This window comes from Anabrus simplex, chromosome 2 (assembly GCF_040414725.1).
Source record: "Anabrus simplex isolate iqAnaSimp1 chromosome 2, ASM4041472v1, whole genome shotgun sequence".
In the NCBI taxonomy this organism is placed as follows: Eukaryota; Metazoa; Arthropoda; class Insecta; order Orthoptera; family Tettigoniidae; genus Anabrus; species Anabrus simplex.
The window spans coordinates 212,997,463-213,023,786 of NC_090266.1; the positions used below are offsets into that span (position 1 = coordinate 212,997,463).

The 26,324-nt window shown below is 43.9% G+C and overlaps 1 protein-coding gene across 1 annotated transcript in view; it reads left to right on the top strand.

The window, feature by feature from the left end:
* The window catches only part of LOC136863491 (lutropin-choriogonadotropic hormone receptor), a 207,931-nt gene that overhangs the window by 71,171 nt on the left and 110,436 nt on the right, over positions 1-26,324 (top strand). The window contains exon 3 of the mRNA XM_068225963.1: positions 9,288-9,362. Coding sequence (XP_068082064.1) covers positions 9,288-9,362 — 75 coding nt within the window. The remainder of the gene's footprint in view (positions 1-9,287; positions 9,363-26,324) is intronic.

The following is a 26,324-nucleotide window of genomic DNA, read 5'->3' on the forward strand; positions in this document are numbered from 1 at the left end:
GCCAGTTTCCCTCCAATGCATTATATTCTAGCTGGTGCGGTCGACAGAATTGTTTTCCCGTTTCTCAACTTCTGTTTACCCCACTAATAATAAAGGTAATTCTCCGAAGTCTCCAGAAATATCGCTTGGGGAATTTACTTAAGAACAAACAAGGAGCAACAATTTGACCTCAAAGCCTTCCACCCCTATCACCTCCTAAGAGAACCAATCAATGTCGAACAATGCTTTACACACCCTTATCCCCTACCTCCCTCTCGCTGCAAATTGTTGGACACTTTGTCTTCAGATCGTGTTGAGACCTACTTTGAATAAGTGTATTTGGTAATCGTAAGCTATAATTTCCGTAATGTTCCGTACTGAAGACTATTACAATTCAAGTGAAGAAAAGAAAGGGATCCACCTATTCAATACATTTTTAACAGTAATGCTAATGCTCAAAATATTGTGGTACTAGTTTAGACCTCCGTTGAGGCCACCTTCAGCCATGAGAACCATAAAACTAATTAGTCAAGGACATGAATATATACAATAAATGAGCGTTCAAGTTTGAGTTCTATTGCAGAAACTGGAAGATTAAAATTCACAATATTGATTACTACACATCATCTAGTTGAGAAGTTACGTCAAAGTTCCGTTATAAAAACGTAAAAGATTGTGAAAACAAAATCCAGGGTGGAAAGAGAGAGTAAGAGTAGGCAATGTGCTACGAGATGAGGTAGGTGAAGCATTAGACCCAAATCCATATCAGTTGGCTTCACTGATGTTTTGTCATCACTTCATGTGATTCTGAAAGTCACTTCTCACGATACAGAAACATTCTTCATAGCAATAAAAAACACAATTGTTACCTGTCTTGAGGTTGTGTTGAGATCTACTTTGAATAAGTGTCTTTGGTAATCGTAAGCTGTGATTTCCATAATGAATCATGTTGAAGACAATTACAATTCAAATGGAAAAAGAAAGGGATCCATCTATTTAATACCTTTTTAATAGTAATGCAAACGCTCAAAGTATTATGGTACTGGTTTAGACCTCTGTTGAGATCACCTTCAGCCATGAGAACCATAAAAGTAATTAGTCAAGGACATGAATATATACAATAAATGGGTGTTAAAATTTGAGTTCTATTGCAGAAACTCGAAGATTAAAATTCACAATATAGATTACTACACATCATCTAGTTGTGAAGTTACGTAAAACTTCCGTTCTAAAAACATGAACGATTGTGAAAACGAAATCCAGGGTGGAATACAGAGTAAAGGTAGCCAATGTGCTACGAGGTGAGGTAGGTGAAGCATTGTTACTCGTACACTTTTTAGTGCTAGATGGACACCCTAGTGCTGAATCGGTCGACCTCAGGTATCTTCGAGATTCGTATTGGCAACCTTTGAAACACAAACTAAGAATCACTTATGTATCGCTGTGTGACATCTGGCGTACACTTTACGTACTAGTAGTACTGTTGTAGCTCACATAGCAAAGCCAAACTACTTGTTGGCTTAAGATAATAAAGGTTTAGAAAATTCATATCGATCGACCATATTATCGATTCAATTCAGATTTCATTCCCATTCAGTTGGCAGTTTTACTGGAACCGGGAGAGCTCCCTCCTTACTCCTCACCACGTACACAAATCTATCACTACAAGGTGTGCGAGTAATAGACCTAAATCCATATCAGTTGGCTTCACTGATGTTTTGTCATCCCTACATGTGATTCTGAGAGACACTTCTCACAATACAGAAACATTGTTCATTGCAATAAAGAATACAATTGTTCTTTCTCTTTCTTAATCTGTTTACCCTCCAGGGTTGGTTTTTTCCCTCGGACTCACCGAGGGATCCCACCTCTACTGCCTCAAGGGCAGTGTCCTGAAGCGTGAGACATTGGGTCGGGGATACAACTGGGAGGATGACCAGTACCTCGCCCAGGCGGCCTCACCTGCTATGCTGAACGTGAGCCTTGTGGGGGAATGGGAAGATTGGAAGGGATAGACGAGGAAGAGGGAAGGAAGCGGCCGTGGCCTTAAGCTAGGTACCATCCCGGCATTTGCCTGGAGGTAAAGTGGGAAACCACGGAAAACCACTTCCGGGATGGCTGCGGTGGGAATCGAACCCACCTCTACTCAGTTGACCTCCCGAGGATGAGTGGACCCCGTTCCAGCCCTTGTACCACTTTTCAAATTTCGTGGCAGAGTCGGGAATCGAACCCGGGCCTCCGGGGGTGGCAGCTAATCACACTAACAACTACACCACAGAGGCGGACAGAATACAATTGTTACCTGAAAATATTGAAAATCTTTTGGTTGCAAGTCCCTTCCGTAGTCAATGACTGTAATTTAAATTATAAGTAATTCTTCCTTCCCTTCTTTTCTTTCTTATTCTGTTTGCCCTCCAGGTTTGGTTTTCCCTCGTACTCAGTGAGGGATCCCACCTCTACTGCCTCAAGCGCAGTGTCCTGGAGCGTGAGATTTTCGGTCGGGGGATACAACTGGGGAGGACGACCAGTATCTCGCCCAGGTGCCCTCACCTGCTATGCTTGACAGGGGCCTTGTAGGGGGCTGGGAAGATTGGAAAGGATAGACAAGGAAAAGGGGAGGAAGCGACCGTGGCCTTAAGTTAGGTACCATCCCGGCATTTGCCTGGAGGAGAAGTGGGAAACCGCAGGAAACCACTTCGAGGATGGCTGAGGTGGGAATCGAACCGACCTCTACTCAGTTGACCTCCCGAGGCTGGTTGTACCCCGTTCCAGCCCTCGTACCATTTTTCAAATTTCGTGGCAGAGTCGAGAATCGAAACCGGGCCTGTGGTGTAGTGATTAGTGTGATTAGGGGCGGACTTCATGCCTATTTCATTGCCTATTTTACACAATGTTGCCTATTTACGTGCCTATATTGGCTATTTTAACTGTTCCTAGTGCATGTAAATCCCAACTCTAGTTATGAGCATTGTCTTGATGCGCGGCTTATCGCACCCAACCCGTTTCTCGATTTCGATTACCCTGGGCCGTGCCACTCCATGTTTTGCCTCTCCGATTCTGGGTCGTACTTTATTTACCAAGACTCATCGCCTGAAACGATGAGTTCAAGAAAGGTGGGGTCACTATCCACCATGACCGACTCGTTGGCTGAATGGTCAACGTACTGACCTTCGGTTCAGAGTGTCTCGGGTTCGATTCTCGGCCGGGTCGGGGATTTTAACCTACATTGGTTAATTCCAATGGCTCGGGGGCAGGGTGTTTGTGCTGTCCCCGACATCCCTGCAACTCACACACCACACATAATACTACCCTCCACCACAATAACACGCAGTTACATACATATGGTAGATGCCGCCCTCCCTCATCGGAGGGTCTGCCTTACAAGGGCTGCACCCGACTTGAAATAGCCACACGAAATTAAAAAAACTATCAACCATGTCGATAAACTTTTCACACGATTGCATCCTGTCTTGTTTCTGATCACGAGTCAGGTCGTGAGTCACTAAACAGTTTACGCTTACCCAACCTGTCAGTTACAATTGCATAAGCGCTCCCATGCGAAACTCCTGTGGCCTCTGCCAACAATCCGCCGATGGTCTTTGGTCAAGAGTTGGCGAATGTTCTCGATGTTTTTGTCGGTGCACTATATCACAGGGCTACCTGACAGTTGTACGTCTTTCACGCACTCCCGAGCGCTTGTACCATTCGAACACACACACTTTTTAAATTAAGCACTGTTTTCATACACCTGGCACAGCATGTTGTGGCATTCCCTTAGCGTTTTCCCAAGTTTGAAGCTTAATTTCACGTTCGTACATTGCTCCGTTTCACCCTGAACGTCGTCGCAGCACTACACCGTACTTCCATAAGGACACTAACTGCACGTCTGGACAACCACACGGCTTTACAAACGACGACTGACTGACTTCGGGCCAGCAATAACAACTAGACTGTACGCCAGCAATGCATTCACCGTATTTAGTGATCACATGTACATACATCGGGCTGCCTGGCCGAGGCAGCAAACGCGTGCTCGGTTCGTCCGGAAGGACGCGGGTTCGAATCTCCGTCAGCAATTCGTAAAATTTAAGAAACTATATTTCCACTTCCAGAGGTGCACATGGCCCTGAGGTTCACTCAGCCTATACCAACAATGAGTACCAGGTTAATTTCTGGGGGCAAAGGCGGCTGGGCGTAGAGCTAACAACTCTACCCCATCAAGTGCCGAGGTTACGGATAGTGAAAGCCTTTACCTTCCACCCCTCACTGGACTGTACGGAGATGACTTTGCTTGGCTTTTATGTACAGTACATGCATACTTACACACATACAATACATACACAGAAATTCGTTATAGACTGTGAAGTCCGCCAGCCAAAGCTCTGTGAACGAACTAAGTGCCTTCACAATCCTCAGTTTGCAACTAGCTCTGTGGCCACGTTTTGATTCAGATCTCTTATATTTAATCATTAAAACTGAATATAGCCACCGTCGTCCAACTCTGTGGTGTAGTGGTTAGTGTGATTAGCTGCCACCCCCGGAGGCCCATGTTCGATTCCCGGCTCTGCCACGAAATTCGAAAAGTGGTACGAGGGCTGGAACGGGGTCCGCTCACCCTCGGGAGGTCAACTGAGTAGAGGTGTGTTCGATTCCCACCTCAGCCATCCTGGAAGTGGTTTTCCGTGGTTTCCCACTTTTCCTCCAGGCAAATGCCGGGATGGTACCTAACTTAAGGCCACGGCCGCTCCCTTCTCTCTTCCTTGTCTATCCTTTCCAATCTTCTCATCCCCCCGCAAGGCCCCTGTTCAGCATAGCAGGTGAGGCCGCCTGGGCGAGGTACTGGTCATCCTCCCAGTTGTATCCCCAACCCAATGTCTCACGCTCCATGACACTGCCCTTGAGGCGGTAGAGGTGGGATCTCTCGCTGAGTCCGTGGGAGAAACCAACCCTGGAGGGTAAACAGATTAAGAAAGAAAGAATAGCCACCGTCACCTTGGGCTCCCCCTCCTTCTCCAACCTTCCTTGACTGACTCCATTATTCTCCTAGGTAACTTGTCCTCCTCCATTCGCTTCACGTGATCCCATCAACAAGGCCATTTTGAATACACCGCTTTAGTGGACGAGTTTACTTCCAGCTTATCCTTCATCTCATGATGACGAGTGTTCTCATGCAGTTGTTCATAACTGTTCGTACAGACGTGCACATTAATGGTGTCCCGACATAAACAATCAACACTGCCCCACTCCAGTACTGAAAAGAAGGGGAGACAGTGAAGGGGTAGTGTTGAAGGCCAATCCAGTACAAAACATGGAGGAAGGGAGTGAAGAGGTAGTGTCGAAGGCACAATGACTCACCTTTTCGCTTAACGCATTGCTGCATGGACTGCATGCAGACAGCCCGCTACAAGACTTCGTTGTGATCGAATGGCGGATGTATTGAAGTACAGCATTAGGTTACCTATTCGCCCGACCCCGCGGTGTACGGGGCAACACGTCCGGCCGCCCCGGGTTCGATTCCCGTCAGGGTCAGGTGGTTTTAATTGTAAATGGTCATACCCCTGGCCTGGGGACTGCGTATTTGTGTCGTCCTTAACGTTTCTCACATTCAACACTCAACACTTCCGCAGTTCCAATTCCATGCAGGTTCATATATTGTGCAAGTAGGAGCAAAAGAACTCTATAGGTCGACGCCCCGAACAAACAGCATTTAACATAAAAAAATAAAAAGTAACCTACTCTGATAGTTACAGTATTAAGAGGTAAAGGAGGTTTTTAACCGAAAAGATTTTATACTAGTTAGGAATATTTTGTAGCTGCGTTATATCGGGTCTACCAATCCTCCTTCACCTCGTTCTTGCCATATTTCTATCCATCTCCAAACTGTCTTAAGATTGCATGGTATTGCTTGTGCTATTGCTTGGGGGACCATGTGAGCCTCCCACATGCCAATAATACGTCCTCGATTCACCTGTGATAGGATATGAGCCATCTTATTACAATGTTACAGCATAACGCCGGAATACACACACTGTGTATTCAGCACTACCTGTTCACTCCCTTCCCCTCCTTTTCAGTACTGGAGTGGCCTTCAACACTATCCCTTTATTCTCTCCCCTCCTTTTCAGTACTGGAGTGGGGCAGTGTTTATAGTTTATGTTGGGACACCATTAATGTGCGTGCGTGTACCAGATATAATTTACTTCCATACATATCTGACGTCCGCCTCTGTGGTGTAGTGGTTAGCGTGATTAGCTGCCACCCCCGAAGGCCCGGGTTCGACTCCCGGCTCTGCCACGAAATTTGAAAAGTGGTACGAGAGCTGGAACGGAGTCCACTCAGCCTCAGGAAGTCAACTGAGTAGAGGTGGGTTCGATTCCCACCTCAGCCATCCTGGAAGTGGTTTTCCGTTGTTTACCACTTCTCCTCCAGGCGAATGCCGGGATGGTACCTAACTTAAGGCTACGGCCGCTTCCTTCCCTCTTCCTTGCCTATCCCTTCCAATCTTCCCATCCCTCCACAAGGCCCCTGTTCAGCATAGCAGGTGAGGCCGCCTGGGCGGTAGAGGTGGGATCCCTCGCTGAGTCCGAGGGAAAAACCGAACCTGGAGGGTAAACAGATGATGATGATGATGATGACATATCTGACACTTCCAGCTTATGAATAAGATATTCCGAGTCCACTCACCTTTCACTTCCGTTCAACACATTCTCCTTGAAAACAGAGCAGTGTAAGGGCAATTCCATTGTAGAGGATACCGTTGATCACAACTGTGATCTCACTGCATTGGCTTCGCTAAGCCTTGATTCGATTTCACTTAGGAAAATACATATCCCAAGTGCTTGAAATGATCCTTTTGTTCAAGTTTCATAAACGCTATCTGACATTCTTAGGTCTCTTCCCAACCGGTAAAACATAAGCCTTAAATGACTTTATAGTATTTAATCCTCTTCTTCCTCCGCTTTTGCCACATCTGTGGGGTCGCGGGTGATAACTGTGTCGCACATGTTAATTTGGCCATGTTTGACGGCCGGATGCCTTTCCTGACGCCAGCCATTTTTGGAGGGATGTAATTACTATTGCGTGTTTCTGTGGTGGTTGGTAGTGTAGTGTTTGTCTGAATATGAAGAGGAAAGTGTTGGAACAAACACAAATACCCAGTCCCCGGGCCAGAAGAATTAATCAGACGCGATTAAAATCCCCGACCCGGCCTGTAATAGAACCCGGGGCCCTCTGAATATACACACTGTATTAAATACTATAAATTGTCCGACTCCTTGGCTGAATGGCCAGCGTTGAAGCCTTCGGTTTGGAGGGTCCCGGGTTCGATTCCCGGCTGGGTCATGGATTTTAATCGCTTGTGATTAATTCTTCTGGCTCTGGGACTGGTTGTTTGTGTTTGCCCCAACACTCCCCTCTTCATATTCAGACAACACACTGCATTACGAACCACCACAGAAACGCGCGATAGTGATTACATCCCACCCCATAGGGTTGGCGTCAGGGAGGGCATCCAACCATAAAACAGTGTCACCGGGCGAGTTGGCCGTGCGGTTAGGAGCGCGCAGCTGTGAGCTTGCATCCGAGAGATAAGTGGGTTCGAATCCCACTGTCGGCAGCCCTGAAGATGGTTTTCCGTGGTCTCCCATGTTCACACCAGGCAAATGCTGGGGCTGTACCTTAATTAAGGCCACGGCCGCTTCCTTTCCATTCCTAGGCCTTTCCTGTCCCATGGTCGCTTTAGACCCATTTTTGTCGGTGCGACGTAAAGCAAAATAGCAACAACATATAGTAAAGCTGTATACCAGTGGCGTGCACTGAACCCCAGCTACCCCAGCGCTGATGGGGCAAAGAATTGTGTATATACATCTTCTTATCATTCCTTAAAACGTTCCTTTAACAAGTTAAAAAACTGCAAACAGCGAAGTCAAGGTAAGTACAGCCGTTCGCTCTACCGCAGTTATTTTGCCGGCGCGAAAGAGAGCTTGGTTGACGTGTGCGCTTTAAACCTCCTTTTCTCGGGGAGACGGGGTGATAATTGTTGACCTCGCTGGAGATTCACAGCGTCTTACGGCGGAGGAGCAGCTAGCTTGACTATATGTTAGCTGTAATAGCTAACCCTCGCCACACACCAAATGCTACAAGAAAAAATAGTATAGCCACTTGCACATAGTCTTGCTACTAAAAATAGCCATTCTATGAAATCAATTGTAATAATATGATTTATATTATTTTTTATTTCGGTATGCATAAACACAGAGCCAAACGCCAAGTAGAAAAATGTTTGTATTTGGTTGCTCTGTACGAGTGGGTTTGCCTGTAGTGGTGGAATATTGTGAATTTTTGTAACGTTCCACTTGGATTATAGGTGAAATTTTTGCGAGTTCTGTGGCATTCTTCTTGAATGGTATACGTCGTGAGGAACATTTTCTCTCGTTTGTCGTTGCTGTACCTACCCTCAGTAGGCGAGTGAACTGTAAAACTCCGGCGATGGTACAATACCTGCTAAATATGGCTCGTTCAGTTTAGGTTAGGTTTTTTAAACAAAACGTTAATCCCAGTCTATGTTTTGTGAAAACCATGACTCTTCTATTACGAAGCGACAACGGGTGAAATTGTAATTAAAGTGTTTAAAATTTACGGTAGCGTAAGTTATGATGATGTCGTCAGTGCCATGACGACCAATTTGGAAACATATGTGAATATGTGGTTGAAAATATTGTTATTCAAGTGAATTATAAGTTCTTCAATATCTCAATTGTCTTATTCATTGCCTGATCTGTTTCCAATTAGTCATCGAGTGAGTTTGTTAAATTGTAATGTTGGCCTTAGAGGAGAGCTGCGATTGATTTAATTTTAATTTTTACAGCTGGGTTAACGAACGTGTTCTCTGCACGCTACTGCTGTATACTATTTCCTCCTTTCCCTTCTCTTTATATTTTATAGCAGGTAATTTCTAACCTGTACTTAATTTGTAGCATGATAAGAAAGGGAGCTCTTAATTTAATTTCGTGTGACTGTTATTAGCCTGGTGCAGCCCTTGTAAGGCAGACCCTCCGGCGAGGGTGGGTGATATCTGCCGTGTATCGGAAAATGCGTGTTGGTGTGGTGGAGGATAGTGTGACGTATGAGTTGCAGGGATGTTGAAAACAACATAAACACTCAGTTGCCAACCCACAGTTAAATGACACACAAGGGTGATACAAACTTAATTTTATGTGTGTTTCGTCGTGTAATGTACAGAGAACAAGATTTCATAGTAGTAAAGTGCAAGTTATGATGGAAATAACATATTTTTTTCATTTCTACAGAAGCCTGAAGGGAAACCGACGACTCAGACATCTGGATGTGAAAGCCTTTGCCGATCTGCGAAGCCTTCGTTACATGTAAGTAGGAACTGAAGGGAATTGTGTTGAGTGTGAAGATTGTCATTGTTAGCTCTTAATGAATTTTATGAACCATTGCTCCTTTAACGACTTTGTGAAGTAGCGAACTAAACGTGTGTAATGCAACTCCGTTTATACAGTCAAGAGTCATCGAGCACGGTCCGGGTATACGAAAAATCCAGATCATTCGGAACATTCATTAATGAAATGAATAATAAACGTGCATTTTATTCTGCTTCATAATACAGTATTTGTTAACAAAGTAGAACTATCAGTGCTATCTAAACTACAGCATATACAGCCAATGAAAGGCCTTGGACCTGCCAAAACGACTGCTGCTCAACTACATAGCCTACAGGAATTGGAAATGAATTGCAGTACGATGTACAGTAAAATACATATCATCGCTTCGCAAGCAGTACCGCGTATCTGACAATGTTGTTCCCATCCATTATTTTCCTTAAGACTGGTCACGTCTCCCAGCCACATATGGACATGTAGACCATCACAACAATTTTCGTTGTATTCAATTTCCTGTGCTAATGTGTAAAGGAAAATGAGCCTTACAGTACCGCACACTAGGAATATATGTTTGCATGACGTATTTATGCACTCATAGAGAATAGTGTATTTAAGGTTCCTTTTCCTTTACACATCAACATAGGATAATTAACACGACTAAAATATGTCTCATGGAATGCATGTCCGTATGTGGCTTTGAAGCGTGACCTGCCTTAAGGAAAATAATGGATAGGAAGGGTATTGTCAGATACGCGGTATTGCTCACACAGCGACGATATCTATACTGATAAGATATTCATACAGTGTAAGATTCGCCTTTATCTATTCTAATGAGCACTTCCAATTTGGTTTTCATTGAAACATTGACTCTAGTACCATTTACAGGTCATTTTCAACCATTAAAGCTCAGAGTCCATCTCTGAGGACAGGGAATTAAGCCTATTTTAAAAAATAATATGACTGTCTCATTTTTTTCTAAATGGTATGAAGTAAATCAGTTTGATGCTATATTACGAGAACTGTGTTTATCAGTTAAAAGTACGGTATTCATACTTTATTCGCTAACTCACCAGCACATTGGCACCTTAAGCATATCCTCCTACATCATTCACATTTTCAGCAGTACAAATTCTGTTGATGTACCTATTGTACTTTATAACTTTTCCTTTTATGTTATGACATAAATAGTATAACGAACAAAATTATTTGTGCTTTCTAACACGAATAATAATGTTGTCATTTTTACAGAAATGTATAAAAATTTCAGCATTAAGTGAAATTCATTTTTCTCCTGTTAAGTTCCACGTACTATTTGCTTTTTTTGCTAGTTGCTTTACGTCGCACCGACACAGATAGGTCTTATGGCGACGATGGGACAGGGAAGGGCTAGGAGTGGGAAGGAGGCGGCCGTGGCCTTAATTAAGGTACAGCCCCAGCATTTGCCTGGTGTGAAAATGGGAAACCACGGAAAACCATTTTCAGGGCTGCCGACAGTGGGGTTCGAACCTACTATCTCCCGAATACTGGATACTGGCCGCACTTAAGCGACTGCAGCTATCGAGCTCGGTGCGTACTATTTGATGACGGTTCATATCGCCGATAATATTACATTATAAAATTATTTATTTTGTCATATTTGTGGTGTAGTGGTATGTTTTCACTCAAAATTGAATATATATCAGGAACAATTTGCGCATTAATGGACAATGGCGATTAGTTCGCGAGACACGAAATATAGCAAACAGAGAACATGAAGAGAGCGGAGAGAACCTTTCTCTGGGTAATGCGACCACGTGATATTATCGGCTGAGCTGCAGCCAAAAGATGTACTCTTATAAATACAAAACTTCGACAGCTAAATAACTCATTGTTGGCACATAATTCTCACATCACTGAAGTAGTGATACAGAAAGCATGTTCGGGAATAATTCTTCATGAAATACGTATTCGCGCAAAACGTACCGTATAAAAAATGTTAGGAATTACATAACCTGTCCAAGCAAAACGGATTTGCATTATTCACATAAACCAGGTTTCACTGTGCGTAGACTTCATCTTTTGATACTGTATACATATCAAAACATGTTTTACATAACGCTTGTTCGCCTGACGCGTAGAAGACTAATGATTATGGGACAGGTTATTACCAAACAGAGTACTTATTCACGAAAAGTGTGAAGAACGTGTTTGTGTCTGAAAAAAACATTGAAAAGTAAGTTCAGAAACAACTTTGTCCTGATAAGCAAGGATTGATATTATGTTGCATTTGGCCACGCTGAGACGATTCAGTAAGATACATGGTCTCCATACATGTACAGTAAGGACATATGACAGTTCTTGCACACACAGTTTCAACTTGTCCTAGTCAGTTTGAATGATGGTATTCCACTCCTCTAGTCGGGTCATGGAAGGTTGAGGATTCTGGTCAGTAGTAGACTTCCGCATGCCCCATGCAAGTTCGATGACATTTATGTCCAAATACATTGCAAGCATTTGGGCACTCATGAAGGAAGATTAATACAACTGCTACTTGATGTGGTCTTACGCTTCCGTCGAAAAGAATAACGAGTTAATGCCGATTTATTGGTGGAATGAATGCACAGTTGATTGCAGCACTTCGCGAATGTAACACTAGCTCACCAGTGTGCCACTATTAGTCATAAGCAGGATCCGATGTCTTAGCACTATCCCAGTGAAAAGATGTACTGACCCGCCACTGAATGCTTGCACTTCTTCTAGGACATGCATGTGGTCCTTGCGCCCTCTGGAGCCTTGTAGCCCCCCAGGCCCTTGTACGATAAGTGTTGAGGTGCAACGAGACCCTGATTTAGTCAGTGAACATAACAAAATACCACTCTGCAAGTTCCCATTCATGGTGAGTTTGGACACACTTCAGAACTAGAGTCTGGTGGTGGTCATGGAGGGAGGGAGGGAGAGAGCACGATAGAGGAGCCTTCCGTAACGTACGAAACTCTCAGGTGACCGTTTCATGACGGTGTGGGTGGAAACATTGACCTGAAGCCCGTTGCATGTCAGTGCAGAGCTCAGTGGCTGTTGTTACCGTGGTTTGGTGGATCGTAGAGGTGCAAGAAGGTGCTGGGTAGAATGGGTCTAGCTACAATATAAAAAATTAATTTAAAACTTTAAAAAAGGTTATATTTCTCTTTAAATCACAAACTTAACCATTTTTTCGCTCAGTGAAATAATGAGGTTACAGGGACAATGACAATTTCAAGAATTGGAAAATCCAAAATTCAGAACTTTAACAATTTTGGGCTTCAAGCCCCTAGTTTGCAAATTTATAATTTCGTAAATGAGGTATAATTTAGGCAAGGTCAGAAATCCCCAAATTCAAGAGCACTTTGCTCCAAAAGTTACAATCTCTAGCCTTCCAGAGGCACATCTCACGATTAGAGAAAACTTAGAAAAGAGCTTACATGCTCTCCAACATCAACAAATTTCATACAGCGTACTCAAGGCAACATTACATCAAAAATATTACACTCTCTGGCATCTCTAGGCACAATTTGCAATTGAAATTACTTTTACACAGGGGTATCTGCTACCCAAACTACTGGGCCTTCGTGGTAAAAGAACAAGGTTAGATTACTGACCCGAACACAAAATGAATGGAGGCGTACACTTGCAATCCTACATAACGAAGTATAAAATCCTAACTGGGCTCTCGACCCGATTATACAGGGGCTAATCCCAAGCTACTGAGGTGACTCGAAAGATGGTTAATTACAGGAAAGAAAAGCAGTTACAAAATCGTAGTCACCTCAAACAAAGTTGGAGGGGAACTCGAGAGGGTAACGCACTCTCTATCGCCGATTTACAGTTTTAAGAATTTATGAAATTTTACATTAGCCGAAAGAAGGTTTACATTTTGGAAAACAGGTTACATACTTAGAAATTAGGACCTTCCCCTCGTGTAAGTCGGCGGAGGTAGCTACAGAGAGATAAAATTGATGGCCGTTACCTGGGCTGATGAACTGCATGGCGAAGAATGAGGCGCCTCGCCTCCTGTCTTAACACACACACACTCTTAGAAAATCGGCGATCAAATTAAAGGTAGCCAGAAAAGTCGCAGCTTATATACCCGAAGGGAAGTTTCCAGAGGATTTTGGACTAATCCGGACACACACTCTCAATTTTTATTGGAATATTCAAAAAGCGACAAGAAGCCTGTGAGAGGCTGAAAAATAATTACATAAATTTCTAATTGGCCAGATTCAAAACTGGCGGAATGAAACTGAAGTGTTGTCAACCCAAAAATAAATGAACATTGATTCAGATATGAAAACCTAGAAACACAAAACTTATTTAAATTACAAGTTCTTCCACCTTGCACCAGAGTGCATGACCAGAATTTTTGTAATGACATCTATGGAGGAAAGTTTAAGCTTCTTGAAGTACACAAAACAAAACAAAATAAATCCAATCAGTTTAGGAAACTTAGAAAGGACAAACTTCTCAATTATTCAGTAATGACATCTTCTGATTACTGTCCCAACTTCCCGCAGAAGCAATTTCACGTTTTGTTGGATAGATAGAGTTCATTAAGGAGCATTTTTAATGTGCGTAGTTGGGGTGTACCTCCCGGTACAGACCTCCCCCCCCCCCTCCCTCAAAGGACCTTCCTTGGGGTGACACAGAAGAAATTTGACAAGAGAAAAAATTTCATTGAAATGTTTATGAGGATGAGTTTTCTTTCCGAAAGTCCATTTGTAGAAAATTTGGGAACCCAGATTTCAAGTCTTCTTGTGATCGTAGAAGTTAGTTATATGCTGATTAAGTTTGACGGCAAGATCTGCGGCCGCTGCCGATACCCAGGCGAGGTCTCCCGGACCCCTCAAGTACCCTCAGATACACCTCTCCCGCTACTATGAGAGGGGTAGTCGCCGAAGATTAGATGTTCGTGATCAGTCCCCAGATAAGTTGGCGGTAGGGTTACCGCACCTCAGCCCTTGCCGGAGAGATGGAGCTCCAGCGCGCCGTCCACAAGGAGTCTTCACAAGAGTGGAGTGGGCCCATACCCCACTCCGGTATCACTTGCTAGATGTTGCGCTACGGCCGCTGACGTCTGAGGGGGTATTGAAACAATAAAATCTGGGCGACAGAGAGGTGTTGCTGGAGTTTTGAGAGTATGATCTTTATTTGGGTGAGGCAGTGGGGCGGGAGGCGTTGATGGTGAGTGTGTGTCAACAATGCGTGGATGCAGGATACGGGGCTTGGTAATGACCACCAGGGAATTAACCACAGGAATAATCAGAGGGGAATATCGAACATATAAGGTAATATACAAAACGGGGCACAAGGCCTCAAATCAATCATTAACATAATTTTTAAAATAATCCTTCAAAGAAACATAACCTTCGACTCCTGCCAAATTTAGATGGCTAATGTAAACAACAACGAGCTTACACAGGTTTCACCTGAGAGAGGTGAACCCTAAATATCCTCTCTGTGGGTGGGTTACTGACTAACAATGTAACAGGTGTGAGAAAGTCTAAAATGAAGCACGGCCCATGGAATCTGGGGGCAAGCTTGCCTGCAGGAACAAAAAAATTACCATGACTTGATCTCCGACCTTTAAATTGGTGGGCCTCCGTCCACGATCATAACTTTCCTTAACCTTCTCATGAGAAGCCTTTAAGTTGTATTTAGCCTTCTTCCATAGATCTCTAAGAATATCGGGATCTATTGTCTCTGGTAATATGTCATCAAGTGACCAAAGATTAGAGAGTGGCATGTTAGGAACAAATTTAAACATGAGAGATGCGGGAGTGAACTTATGGGATTCATGAACCGCCGATGCCAATGCAGGGAAGTATCCCACCTGGAATGATCTTCAAGAAGAAATGAAATTAAAGCAGATCTAAGATTACGATTGACCCGCTCAGCCAGAGGTGGTTGAGGGTAATAAGCTGAGGTAGTTACGTGTGATATAGCCAGATCAAAATAGAATTTACGGAATAAGTTGGATGTGAATGCCTTAGCATTGTCAGAAACTATATATTGACATGGGCCAAAAGAAGCAAATATGGTATTCAAACAAAAAAATTTAGACTGAGTGGTTGCCAGCTTAGTCGGAAATAACCAGGAAAATCTCGTGTAGCCGTCTACTCACACCAGAATAAATTTATTAGCATTCCCCTTTGATTGAGGGAAAGGTCCGACGTAGTCTATATATAGACGTTCCATGGGGCACGACGCTTGATGCGATGACAACAGACCTAGCTTTGGGGACAAGGTGGGCTTACTAAGCAAGCAAGATTTACAAGCTTTTACCATATCTCTAATTTCACCGTCCGTACCTTTTCAAATAAACATCTCTCGGATCGTTTCCCGAGTTTTGAAGATGCCTACGTGCCCCCCTAATGGTGTCTCATGATAATACGTGAAGTTCATAGGCACAAGCACAGCTGGAACTACTACATTCATCTTTTGATCATGCCTCGACGGGCAACACAAAACCCCGTTTCTCAACACATACGTAAGGGACGACATGTTCCCCCGAAGAAAGGGTTTCCATAATAGGAGCCAGCACCGGATTTTCACGTTGGTATTTTTCAACATCCCGAAATAACATGGGGCCGTCAGTTAGAATGGCATTAATGCCCGAACGAATGGGCGTGGGAAGAGAAGAACTATCTTCTAGTTCGGAGGTCTCCACTTCATAAGAAAACATGCGGCTTAGTCCATCCGCAACTACATTTTCAGATCCTAGAATATGCCTCACATCAAATTGGAAGGCAGAAATCCTGATAGCCCAGCGGGCCATACGACCAGTACGACGCGGCCTAGCTAATACTCAACTTAAGGCTTGGTTGTCTGTTTCCAAATCAAATTTTACATGTTCCAGATAGAGGCGAAACTTCTCTAGAGTAAACAAAACTGCCAAACCCTCAAGTTCATAAATGGAATATATTTGGCCTCTTGAGCCGATAATGTCCCAGAAGCATAGGCAATGGGTAGCCTTCCCAGTTCCGTTTCCTGAAGAAGGACAGCAGCAACCGCCAATGACGAGGGGTCCGTTTGGACGATGAATTTCTTCGAAAAATCTGGCATTGCTAATACAGGGGCGTTACAAAGAGCTAATTTCAGATCTTCGAAAGCAACTTGTTGAGACAGTCCCCATTCAAATTTGACGCCTTTCCTACGGAGTAAGTTCAAGGGCGTCGCTCTGTTAGCGAAGTTAGGAATAAATTTCCTGAAGAAATTCACCTTTGATGTCCTTAGGAGGTTTGAAATCACGGATGGCCTGTGGTCTAGAATGATCAATGGAAACACCATCGGGCGACACAATATGCCCTAAGAACGACATGGAAGGCTTAGCAAAAGCTACCTTGGATAACTTCATAGTCAACCCAACCTTACGAAGGCGATTGAGTACTCCCTTTAAATGATCTAGGTGTTCTTCAAAGGTCTCGGAAAATACAACACCATGAAGGTAATGATACAAGTATTCAAATTTGATGTCCGAGAAGACCCTATCTAGCAGTCTAGTATGAACAGCTGCCCCCGTGGGGAGACCGAAAGGCACGCGATTGTACTCATATAAGTTCCAATCCGTAGCAAACGCTGTTAGGTGTTTCGATTCTTCAGCTTGAGGTATCTGGTTGTACGCCCGGTTAAGGTCAAGAAACCATGAAAAACAAGAGTGAAGATCAGGAAGGGGCACAGATTGTAACACCACCTTACGGTTCAAAGCCCTGTAATCAATCACAGGCCTGAAGCCACCTTGGGGTTTCGGCACAAGAAAAATGGGTAATGAATACGCCGACTTAGAAGGTCGAATAATACCATATTTTAAAATTTGATCGATGATCTCTTTAAGAGCCTTCATTTTAGGTGGAGATAGGCTATAAGGCAGAAACCTAACTGGAATTGAATCCGTAACCTCAATCTTGTATTCGGTAAGGTCATTAACACCAAGAGTATCAGAAAGGAAAGGAAAGGAATGACACAATTTACGGATACTTTTAGCCTGCTCCTCAGGTAGATATCTAAGATCTAACAACATCTCATCCTGGGTAGGCGAAACAGATGAACATGACACCGAATTACACTTTAACAGAGGAATCTTACAATTATTAGCAAATCTGGATGTGCACGACTTACTCTGAATGTCGAGCACGAGACCAGTAGAAGACATGAAATCAGCCCCCAATATTACAGGGCAAGACAAGTGTTTAGCGACAAACAATTTTATTCTCCAGGTAAATTTGGAGATACGGATTTTTGCAAAGAGGAGTCATAAAATTTCTAATGGAGATGAGTTAGCCGAAACGCATTGGAAAAAAGACGAACAAACGTCAGGGAACTTACAAACGGTTTTTAATTTAGAATACCAATCAGCCGGTATTATAGAACACACGCTTCCTGAGTCTAATAGAGCAGTGACAGGTTCACAGTTCACTTCGATTTTAAGAAATGGCACAAACGCAGGGGTCTCTGCCGCAATTCTGAGGCATTCTCTGGGACCTTCAAACAATAAATTAGAAGAACCTTTACCCTTACCAGAGCTTTCACTGGGTTCAACGGAGGCTGAGCCTTGGGAAGATGAACATGCCGGCTCAACCGACGACACTAGTAACTTTCTATTATCGGAGTTCACGGTGGTTGCACTAGAAGTTGAGCAGGAGGGGGTGCTATTGACATTAGTGTAATTCTTGGCTAGGTGAGTAAATGAGCCACATTTGAAAAACCTTGGGATGACCCTGCCCCATTCTTTGTCCCACTCGATTTTATCAATGGGCATGTATTGCGCAAATGTTCCGTTGACCCACAAGCATAGCATTTGCGGGTGGTGAAAGTTCGGCGAGGTGGAGGCCGAAAACTATTAGAAGACGGAGGGGGCTCCTTAGTGCCTCGTAAGGTGTCGGCATACCTTACTCCTCCAGCTAATATGGCCCTAGCCTCTAATTCAGAAAAGGTTTGAGCACGAGATGCAAAACATAGGTAAGACCTATAGGGCGGAAAGTTACCTTCAACAATAGTTTGCACTATCTGGTCTTCAGAAAAATGAAGGGCGAACACCCTGGTGTAGAATTTAATGTCTTGTATAAAATACGCAAGATCCTCATCCATTTGCTGTACTCTAAAATAAAACTTCTGGATCAATGATGACATTGCTCTAACCAGAATAAAGTTTGCCAACAGGTGGGCGTCGAAGTCTTTTATGGACGATCTATCAGCTATAGCTTTGACTATCTTGTCCGAGAGGACGCCTACGGAATATGGATACATGATTTGTAGTATTTGAGAATGAGAGATACAAAACACTAAAGCGTGATCTTGAAATTCAACTAAGAACCTGAGAAATGAAATGAATTCGTTAATGGAGTTTATTGAAAAGTTAGAAATGCCCTTCAGCAACATAGCCAATGCATGAGGCAAACTACTGAAACCAGGTGACATAATAGGCGACGGCATAGAAGGTTGAGAGTTCTCAAACACAGCATTGTTCAAAAGAAAGGTGGATTTTTTCTAGGATGACCAGACTCAGTATCAAATGGGGCCGAAGTTTGTTGAGTAGCCACAGATTTTCTACTTTCTACAGCTTTAGATGAATCCTCCTCAGTAGGCAAGTTGATTAAAGGGACTTGGTCCGTTTTGGGAGCGGCGGCCCAAGTCAACAACTGACTAACCCTATTTGACATTTTGACAGATGTTCTACCAAATTGCTAGCCTCCTTAGCATGATCTTTCAACTTTAGAGACAATAGGTTCCTAGCCCAGTTGTAAAAATGAAACAGTCTAGCCTGTAATCTCTTAAGTTGGTTAGCAGATGGATCGCTTACTTCAAAAAAACTCACCACAGGCGCTAGCTCGGTGGTATTGTCCGTGATGGTGGAAAGAGCCTCATCAATTTCCTTTTCCCCAAAGACTGGGATACAAAGAGGCAATTCTAAGGGTTCTTGAAGTTTGGCTATATCTGCCACAACCGTGCCTCCAGATTGAAACTTTCTAATGAGTAACTCGTAAATCAATTCCTCCTTGCGCAAGTACACAGGAGCGAGGACTTCGCGAGGACCAGACATGTTGACATTAAGTTAATAATTTTAAAAAATTCCCAGCGACCGAGAAAATTCTTAGAGTTCCAAACAGAACCTACTTTTAGTCGTCAAAAGGGGCTTAATCTAGACCCATTCAACCACGCTCTGCTACCACTTCTTACCGTGGTTGGGTGGATCGCAGAGTTGAAAGAAAGTGCTCAGTAGAATTGGTCTAGCTACAATATGAAAAATTGATTTAAAACTTTAACAAAGGTTATATTTCTCTTTAAATCAAAAACTTAACAATTTTAAATAATGAGGGTACAGGGACAATGACAATTTTAAAAATTGGAAAATCCAAGATTCATAACTTTAACAATTTTGGGCTTCAAGCCCCTAGTTTGCAAATTTATAATTTCGTAAATGAGGTATAATTTAGGCAAGGGCAGAAATCCCCCAATTCAAGAGCACTTTTCTCCAAACGTTACAATCTCTAGCCTTCCAGAGGCACGCCTCACGATTACAGAAAACTTAGAAAAGAGCTTACATGCTCTCCAACATCAACAAATTTCATACAGCGTACTCAAGGCAACATAACATCAAAAATATTACACTCTCTGGCATCTCTAGGCACAATTTACAATTGAAATTACTTTTACACAGGGGTATCTGCTACCCAAACTACTGGGCCTTCGTGGTAAAAGAACAAGGTTAGATTACTGACCCGAACACAAAATGAATGGAGGCGTACACTTGCAATCCTACATAACGAAGTATAAAATCCTAACTGGGCTCTCGACCCGATTATACAGGGGCTAATCCCAAGCTACTGAGGTGACTCGAAAGATGGTTAATTACAGGAAAGAAAAGCAGTTACAAAATCGTAGTCACCTCAAACCAAGTTGAAGAGGAACTCGAGAGGGTAACGCACTCTCTATCGCCGATTTACAGTTTTAAGAATTTATGAAATTTTACATTAGCCGAAAGAAGGTTTACATTTTGGAAAACAGGTTACATACTTAGAAATTAGGACCTTCCCCTCGTGTCAGTCGGCGGAGGTAGCTACAGAGAGATAAAACTGATGGCCATTATCTGGGCTGATGAACTGCCTGGCGAAGAATGAGGCGCCTCGCCTCCTGTCTTTACACACACACTCTTAGAAATTCGGCAATCAAATGACAAGGTAACCAGAAACGCCGCAGCTAATATACCCGAAGGGATGGTTCGAGAGGATTCTGGACTAATCCTGACACACACTCTCAATTTTTATTGGACAATTCAAAAAGCGACAAGAAGCCTGTGAGAGGCTGAAAAATAATTACATAAATTTCTAATTGGCCAGATTCAAAACTGGCGGAATGAAACTGAAGTGTAGCCAACCCAAAAATAAATGAACATTGATTCAGTTATGAAAACCTAGAAACACAAAACTTATTTAAATTACAAGTTCTTCCATCTTGCACCAGAGTGCATGACCAGAGTTTTTGTAATGACATCTATGGAGGAAAGTTTAAACTTCTTGAAGTACACCAAAACAAAATAAAATAAATCCAATCAGTTTAGGAAACTTAGAAATGACAAACTTCTCAATCATTCAGTAGTGACATCTTCTGATTACTGTCCCAACTTCCTGCAGAAGCAGTTTCACGTTTTGTTGGATAGATAGAGTTCATTAAGGCGCTTTTTTTGAATGCATGTAGTTGGGGTGTACCTCCCGGTGCAGCTGTGACCATCGGAGCTTCCTTGCGCTTATCACACAAAAGTGGCTTTGATCTGCTGTTGTTAAACAATGACGATCTATTCACGGACGGTCGAACACTGAATTTGCCTGCCGAACCCTTGGCACGTCTCTTTGGTTGACTCCAAGACATTTCGCAACAGTTGTCAGAATTAGAGCTTCCGGGATCAGTAGGGAGGAGAAAGCGAGATAAATGATCGGTCAAAACACTTGGCCATAAACTGGATGGGGGCGAGGATATCTCCAACCGACACGCTTTACAAGATCAGGAATGTTAATGCAGGAGCAAAAAACCAATGTATTGTCGTGGCCACCAAATTAGACGGGCGAGAAAAACTGCGCTGTCGTCAGATATGGGAATGGCGAATCGACAGATGGTCGAGAGTCGCTTACCTCCGAGCACAGATTGGCAAAGCTGATCGTGCAGTGCTGTCTAGCTGAAGCCCATCCGCTCCAGGCCACCTTACCCGAGTAGAGATGGGCTGCGAAGAGAGGCGCGAAGATTCGAGACTGCTACACCTGGAACCGACACTCTCGACTCCAGTGTCGACTCTACTGGTGCACTAACGCCATCTAACAACTATTGTCGGAACTGCTTGGAATTATAGTTCTACGTTCCTCCCTTGGTAAGTTGTGATACGATGAATACAAGATGATTATTAGCCAGCACATATTAAATATTGTTTCGGGATTTTATGATTGTTAGTGTTAATGTTGTAGGTCTATTTGGGTGACGATCATGATAATGATCACGATAATAGTAGTGGTAATAATAATCTGACAGTATCCTTTTACATAATCGCCAATATTAACTTCGACAGATTCAGCTCCACGGTGTAGGGGGCAACGTGTTCGCTTGTCACCCGGCGGCCCAAGGTTCGATTCTCGGCCGGGTTAGGTTTTTTAATTGTAAATGATTAATACCCCTGCCCTGGGGCATAAAACGAAAAAAAAAGAAGCGTGTGCTTAGAGTATGATTTTACGACAAATATTTTACCAAATATCGAGCGTCATAATTGCCACCTGCGCAGTCTAGAGAGGCCCCGGGATCGATTCCGGCCAGGTCAGGGATTTTTACCTGTATCTCAGGTTTCGTGATGAAATGAAATATCTATGGCTTTTAGTGCCGGGATATCCCAGGACGGGTTCGGCTCGCCAGGTGCAGGTCTTTCTATTTGACTCCCGTAGGCGACCTGCGTGTCGTGATGAGGATGAAATGATGATGAAGACAACACATACACCCAGCCCCCGTGCCGTAGGAATTAATCAATTAAGGTGAAAGTCCCCGACCCGGCCGGGAATCGAACCCGGGACCCTCTGAACCGATAGCCAGTACGCTGACCATTCAGCCGACGACTCAGACAGGTTTCGTGATGACGGTGAGGTAGAGATCGGGTCTAGAAAGCCAAGAATAACGGTGCTGAACACATGTCACCTCGTAATCTCCCGCCCTTCGAGCTGGGCAGAGGTCACTTGGTAGGCCATGGCCTACCAGGGCTGTGGCGAAAAGGGGCTTTTGTGTATACTACTACTACTACTACTACTACTATTATTATTATTATTATTATTATTATTAATAATGAAATATTCTGACAGAATAATATTCAATAATCATCATCATCATCATCATCATCTGTTTACCCTCCAGGTTCGGCTTTTCCCTCGTACTCAGCGATGGATCCCACCTCTACCGCCTCAAGGGCAGTGTCCTGGAGTTTCAGACTTTGGATCGGGGGATACAACTGGGGAGGTTGACCAGTGCCTCGCCCAGGCGTCCTCACCTGCTATGCTGAACAGGGGTCTTGTGGAGGGATGGGAAGATTGGAAGGGATAGACAAGGAAGAGGGAAGGAAGCGGCCGTGGCCTTAAGTTAGGTACCATCCCGGCATTCGCCTGGAGGAGAAGTGGGAAACCACGGAAAACCACTTCGAGGATGGCTGAGGTGGGAATCGAACCCTCCTCTACTCAGTTGACTTCCCGAGGCTGAGTGGACCCCGTTCCAGCCCTCGTACCACTTTTCAAATTTTCGTGGCAGAGCCGGGAATCGAACCCGGACCTCCGGAGGTGGCAGCTAATCACGCTAACCACTACACCACAGAGGCGGACACTGCCACTTCATTACAAATAAACTCTCTCTCTCTCTATCTATCTCTTTCTCTCTCCGGCGTGTACCACAGAGACACATGTTCAGCTAATTCTATGAACTCCCATACTAATTTACCAAACTACTGTAAATGTCATCTTAGGTGACGTTCTACCTCTTTCATAGTCGGCCATCCGCCTCCGTAGCGAACGGTTAGTGTTATTAGCTACCATCCTCGTAGGCTCGGGTTCGACTCCCGGTACTGCCAGAAATTTGAGAACGGCAGGAGGACTGGTATGTGATTGAAAATTTACATGCAGCTCACCTCCATTGCGGGTGTGCGTAAAAAGAGCTGCACCACCTCGGGATGAGGACACGACTTTACTTATAGTCCGTTTACATACTGTACCGTAGAATGTGACAGGATGGACATCGGCGCAATAAACCTTCTATTTGAGATTGTCTTTCATTTGATGATCACAGGTGACGATTTTCGTCATTCACCATTTCATCCAAGCTGTATTATTCCTTACGTTGACTTCATCGACAAGTGTTATCCATGGTTAGCAAACGTACATCCATGATAATATAAACTTCATCACTCAAGACACGTACTCGTCATCAACTTGGATTGTTCTCTAAGTAGCTATACTAATCCCAATAACAACTTTATTTGTATTTGCTTTCCTTATTATGTATTATATAGAAGCAAAATTAAAGCAAATACGGTTGTGTAATATCACTACACGCAGGAACATATTTTAAGAAAGTCTTACAATGAGTCTGCACTGAATTTAATGTTAAAACACTTCTTTATATAGCTTTATATACTTTTCAAACCATAGTGGCCATTACTGCATTCAACCTTTTTGTCTTAAGTGTCCAGCAGGTGGCACTGTCGGCAAATGGCTGACAGTGTCGACAGCAAAGTCTGATGCAACTTACTCCCACCTTGAGTAGCAGAAGGCTACTGAACAATACCAACTAGGGATGGGCTGCGAACGGAGTCGCGAAGAGTCGAGACTGCTACCTCTGGAACCGACACTCTCGACTCCAGTGTCGACTCCACTGATGCAGTAACGCCATCTATCAAATATTGTCCGAACTGCTTGGAATTATAGTTCCACGTTCCTCCCTTGGTAACTCGTGATACGATGACTACAACATGATTATTAGCCAGCAAACATTAAATATTGTTTCGGGATTTTATCATCGTTAGTGTTAATGTTGTAGGTCTATTTTGGCGACGATGATGATAATCATCATCATCATCTGTTTACCCTCCGGGTTCGGTTTTTCCCTCGGACATAGCGAGGGATCCCACCTCTACCGCCTCAAGGGCAGTGTCCTGGAGCTTCAGACTATTGGTCGGGGGATACAACTGGGGAATATGACCAGTACCTCGCCCAGGCGGCCTCACCTGCTATGCTGAACAGGGGCCTTGTGGAGGGATGGGAAGATTGGAAGGGATAGGCAAGGAAGAGGGAAGGAAGCGGCCGTGGCCTTAAGTTAGGTACCATCCCGGCATTCGCCTGGAGGAGAAGTGGGAAACCATGGAAAACCACTTCCAGGATGGCTGAGGTGGGAATCGAACCCACCTCTACTCACTTGACCTCCCGAGGCTGAGTGGACCCCGTTCCAGCCCTCGTACCACTTTTCAAATTTCGTGGCAGAGCCGGGAATCGAACCCGGGCCTCCGGGGGTGGCAGCTAATCACGCTAACCACTACACCACAGAGGCGGACGATGATGATAATGATGAAGATAATTGTAGTGGTAATAATAATCTGACAGTATACTTTTATATAATCGCCAATATTAGCTTACGAGTTCAGCTCTGCGGTGTATAGGGTAACGCGTGCGCCTGTCACACGGCTGTCCCGGGTTCGATTCTCGGCCGGGTTAGGTTTTTTAATTGTAAATGATTAATACCCCTGGCCTGGGGCATAAAACAGAAAAAAAGAAGCGAGTGCTTAAAATATGTTTTTACAACAAATATTTTACCAAACATTGTGCGTCATAATAGCCGCCTCCACAGTCTAGGGAGGCCGCGGGATCGATTCCAGCCAGGTCAGGGATTTTTACCAGTATCTCAGACTTCGTGATCACGTTGAGGTAGAGACCGGATCTAGAAAGCCAAGAATAACGGTCGAGAGGATTCGTCGTGTTGAACACAGGTCACCTCGTAATATACTGGCCTTCGAGCTGGGCAGAGGTCACTTGGTAGGCCAAGGCCTACCAGGGCTGTCGCGAAAAGGGGCTTTTGTGTATACTACTACTAATAATAATAATGATAATAATAATAATGCAACAAGACTTAACGTGGTCCTTGAATTATAATGATAACCTACAAACTGTTTTCCATTCTGTGACCGGGTCAGGAATGGAATGAATGAAGCCCTGATCCTGCGGCGAGGATAGGAATTGTACCGGTTGCCGAGGCCTGTCGCACTCCTCTGGGGCAATGATGAATGACTGAAAGATAAAATGAAGTGTTCTTGGAAAGTGTTGCTAGAATGGAAGATGACAGGGAAAACCGGAGTATCCGCAAACACAAAACTCACGTGGAGTGACCGGAATTTGAACCACAGAATCTGGCGGAGCGAGGACAGCGCGCTGCCGCCTGAGCCACGGAGGCTTTTAATGGTGTAATCTATGTTCAAATTATGTTAGAGGATTTACCCATATTAGATTTATTTTCATCGTTCAAGTGTAATTCATAATGATTTACCATCGATATCTGTTTATCAGTTTCCTGATCACGACAAATAAAGACGTGAAATTAAATGTCCGTGGTCTGCTATGCCGATACTTTCTGACATGACACGTTTAATTTTATTTCAACTACACCATTACGCTCGTCGTCTTCGTTAATCGTACTTCATTCTACAATACTCTTAAAAAACCCAATGGGCAAATGAGTAGCAACATGTTGATATTTCATGTTATTTTCCGCGCCTCGACACGCAAGCGGCCCCGCAATGAGAGTCAAGTTCGCTTGGAGTCGCGAGGCTTCATGCGAAGCGACTGTGCGGCCCCGCAATGCGCATCAAGTTAACTTGGAGTCGATAGGCTTCATGCGAACCGAGACCGGTGTTCGGAGTCGATGGAGTCGACG